We start from the raw sequence: 4,326 nt of genomic DNA on the forward strand, positions 1-4,326 counted from the left end.
CACAAATCTAATACCTTCTCTGATGAGAATGTAAAAATTGAGGTTTTTCAAGAATCCCTTCACCGATCTGCTTCTTTTTGGCCTCAAAATAATCGCAAGTCATTAATGTAATGATTTTAGAAGTCCTTTGAAGTTTTGGTGAAATCTTCGATATGGTTTGAAATATTTTGAAATCTTTGTAAAATATTTGAAATCTTTGTACAATTGTTGAAATATCCCGAAATATGTTGAAGTTTTTTTTAAATATTTGAAAGTTTTGTGAAATTTAAAAAATGTTTGTGAAATCTTTGAATTCCTTTGAAGTTTTTTGAAATCTGAAATATATCCAAATCTTTGTAAAATTTCTGAAATCATTAAAATCTTTTAAAATCTGGAATGTTTGTGAAATTTTCGAAATCTTAATGTTTTGAAATGTTTGTGAAATACTTTAAATCTTTGTAAAATGATAGAAATCAACGAAATCTGCGGGCAATTTTTATAATCTGTGAAATCATGGAAATCTTTGTGAAATTATAGAACTTTTTGTGAAATCTGAAATGTTTTGAGATATCCGTAAAATTGTTGAAATCGTTGCAATTTTGTTAATCCTTTGAAATCTGAAACATTTGTGAAATCCTTTTAATCCTTTGAAGTCTGTGAAACATTTAAAATTTGTGTGAAATCTTTTGAAATATGAATCCGAAATTATTGAAATATTTGTAAAACCCGAATTCTTTTAAATCTTAAGACTTTGTTTAAAATCTTCGACATCTGAAAAATGTGTGAAATCTTTGAATTGCTTTGAACTCTTTATGAAATATTAAAAAATTTAAATCTACGCTATATTTTTTAAACCTTTGACAAAAGTTTTTAAATCTGAATCTGAAATCTTTGTGAAATATTTTCAATGTATTTGGCACCCCCAAGAAATATTTTTAAGGTGGGATGGAATATGAATCCCTATTTAATTTAAAAGTATATTGATCAACTCAATCAATGGAAGGAAACTGAAATAAGGTAATACTTACAAAGAAGTTTAATGCTTTATATAAAGAAAAAAAAATATAAAATTTTCGTGGAAAAGTTAAAAACAAATAAATTTTAAATGCAGTAGTTCAAAATATTCCTGCGTATTTTTAAAATCATTTTTTATTAAAATCATTTGAAAAATCTGCAAGATTGTTTCGAATATTGCATAATTTGATCCAAAAATTAAATTTTTTGTTTTTAATAAGGCGCGGATTGCTTCAATGTTTAAAATGTCGTTTATGGATAATAACCCTAAAAAATCAAATTGCTTGTGACTTGCTTCATTAACTTAAAAATTGGTCAATACCCGCCTACTTTAAATCTCATGAAACAGAAAATTCTTGAATTACCGCAGATTAAAATACAGTATATTTAAAAATTCTATACATAATAGTAACAAGGTCGACGTAAACGATAGCCATAACAAAGACCATATTCTCAGTCTGAATTAATGGTTTATCAATAACTTTCTCAATTCCTATAAAACCTAATTGAACATTTCGGCGTGAAAAATGTATATTCTACAACAATATGGTCCAGATCTCTGCTAGGTGCTTCGCAGTTCAACTATGAAATAAAAATATATCTGCAATTCTTACTAATGAACACATCCCTCTCCTTTTCTTCATATAGTTATTCCTAATTAAAAATTCCAATTGAAAACCTAGATATATTCCTAGGGATAATATCTTATATTCTCATCAACAGTATTCTCATTAATAGTGATTGATTCACCCTGTTTAAAATGTCAAAAATATTAAAACGGTCGGAAAAACGTTCCTAAATTCCTTAATTATAAAACTGGAGCTACAGCATTAATTTATATGTATAGGAAAATATAATGTCAAACTATCTCGAAAGTCATTAAATTCTCTTCGAATCCTAAAAACAAACATCAAGAAGGTTTTGTATCTTTCGCTCTATTCTTCTTTCCCCTCGTAAGAAATAAATTAGGAATACTTAAACTGTCATTCGGATCTCGGAGACTTATACTAGAAGATCCAGCAGTAGTCGATCCGGATTTGTCCGAATTCGAATTCAAAATATTGGGAGTGGAAGTCCTTCCTTTCATTAAAACAGCACGTTCCGTGCTTTTGCTTGCTTCCTTGATCGAAATCGATGAAACGTCACTTAAATCTGCTAAGCCATATAAATGCAATTCAGCTTGTCTTTTGATCGGGGAAATGATTCTTCGCGCTGTATTAATCGGAGTTACATCCGAATTTGAAGAAGAACTAAGAGCGCTGGCTTCTCTCGTTTTTTTTAAAGTTGTTATTGCCCAGCCGAGGCCGAATTTTTTCAAAGTCCTTTCCATTTCTTCTGGCGAGGAAGCACATTTCAAAAAATCTGAAGAAGGTGTGCTTGCAATTTCGGAAATTCCTGAGAGCGCGGAAGAGCTGTTGGAACTTGTCGAGGTCAATTTCCTCTGCGGTTCGTCCGATTGAAAAACATTGGAGGTGGACTTTTCGTCTTTGTGGATCGTATGGAACTGCAATTCTTCCTTATTATTCACCAGTTCTGACGAGTCTGTGGAATCGCTTTTTTCCTTCGATTTGGCAAATGCGTCGAATTTTTTGAGAGATTTTCTCCTGGGAATTTGGGAACCGTTGGGGAAGAGCTGGGTTGGAGACTTTTGGGTTGGAGATTTTTTGGGCGTTGATTGTGGGGTTCGATGAGTTGGAAGGGGAGCAACGTGGACGGACGGTTTACTAGTAGTAAAATTTTTATGAAGAGAAAGTTCTAGCGGGTTTTTAAAGGCTGATTTTTTAGATGGACTCACTGACGAATTTAAATCGACTGAGAGATTTTGCTTCACTTTTGAAGGGGAACTTCGAACGCTCGCTTGACTCCGGTTCGCTGTGTCGGGAGTGTCGAATTCGACGATTGTTGAGAGTTCGTGCACGGGAGATGTTATCTCGGGTCTGAAAATTAAAGACAGAGCAACTTGCTTTAATCTATATAATTCAAATGATCGAAATATTAAATCTTTAAGAAATCTTTTGCAATCTTTGGAGAATCTTTAAAATCTTTGTGAAATCATTGAAACTTTTGAAGTTTTTCTTTAATCTCTACGAAATATTCTTAAATCTTTGCAAAATCGTTTGAAATCTTTCAAGTCCTTTGATGTGTTTGTGAAATCTTTGAAATTATGTCGAAATATTAAAATTTTTGATACACTTAAAAGCTGAGAGGTTAGCCACTCGGTAATTTCTAAATGCATTACACAATTAATTTACCTGTAAGGTCCACTGATTAAAGTAACCGGCGGACGTCCTCTGGGATTTAAACTCGGTAATGTGCGAGAAACTTTTGGAATTCCAGCCAACAGAGGAACGAAGTCGACTTCTTTCTTCTAAGAAAAAGAAATGAAACAACACTGATAAAAATTTCAATAATTATAAAAGTAGTAATATTACTAAAGTTGGAATATTGGGCGGAAACACCTTTAGATGATAAATCTCTTGAGAAAATTCTTATTATCGGGCGATTTTATAAGGCGAACAATCAGTCCTTACGACCTCTACTTTTGCATACCTAGGACGTTCAATTTAAATTTTAACTCAAGCTTTAAATGAAAAAAAAAAAAAAAACTACCGTAAATTACCTCAGGACTTCCAGATTTTCTCCTCGTTGATAAGTTTTTTTCCTCTTCCTTCTCCTTTTCCTTTGAAGAATCAAGATTCTCGAAAGTAAATTCATTCTTCATTGCTAAGTAACTATCAGACTCCTTCAGGGATTCCAAAGTCACAAGACCAAAAGATTTATTTAAACTTTTACTCTGTTCAAGAATCTCCTTAGAAATCTGTTCTACCACATCTTCATGTCCAGATGCAGTTTTTGCACTTCCTGTTCGATTTCTTCCTTCCGGTTTCGAAGGACTTCGTAAGACTCTGAATTTGTCTATGTTGAGATTGACTGGTTCACTGCTGATTATTTTTGGCTTGCCTTTTTCTGCTCTTTCTTCAGTTATTTGAGGATCTTCATCTATACTTGAAATTATGGACTCTTTCGACCTTGAATCGCTAAGTTCGGGGGATTTTTCAATTAGCGAATATGAAACGGGAGGTTTCGGAAGATTAATTCCTTCGCCGGCAATGATCCTTCTCGATTCTTGAAGGGTTCTTGCTAATTGGTTGTTGATCGCTTCTACGTTTTCTACCAAGTTTCGAACGTCTTGTAAATCATGAGGAAGACTTCCGGGGGATAATTGTAGGAAACTTGTGTTGTCATTTTGAGTCATAAGAGAGAAATCCACTCCTGGAGGAAGAACTGAAATAAATATTTTAAAATCAGTATCAAGTATCGCAGCTTGATTAT

General features: G+C 32.8%; 1 protein-coding gene across 1 annotated transcript in view; it reads right to left on the minus strand.

Annotated features, from left to right (window-relative positions):
* Positions 1 to 1,355: 1,355 nt before the first annotated feature.
* The window catches only part of LOC117179643, a 17,504-nt gene continuing 14,533 nt past the window's right edge, over positions 1,356 to 4,326 (minus strand). The window contains exons 8-10 of the mRNA XM_033371648.1: positions 3,614 to 4,278; positions 3,246 to 3,361; positions 1,356 to 2,930 (exon numbers count right to left, since the gene is read on the minus strand). Coding sequence (XP_033227539.1) covers positions 1,904 to 2,930; positions 3,246 to 3,361; positions 3,614 to 4,278 — 1,808 coding nt within the window. The 3' untranslated portion in view covers positions 1,356 to 1,903. The remainder of the gene's footprint in view (positions 2,931 to 3,245; positions 3,362 to 3,613; positions 4,279 to 4,326) is intronic.

Source organism: Belonocnema kinseyi, chromosome 9 (assembly GCF_010883055.1).
Source record: "Belonocnema kinseyi isolate 2016_QV_RU_SX_M_011 chromosome 9, B_treatae_v1, whole genome shotgun sequence".
Lineage (NCBI taxonomy): Eukaryota > Metazoa > Arthropoda > Insecta > Hymenoptera > Cynipidae > Belonocnema > Belonocnema kinseyi.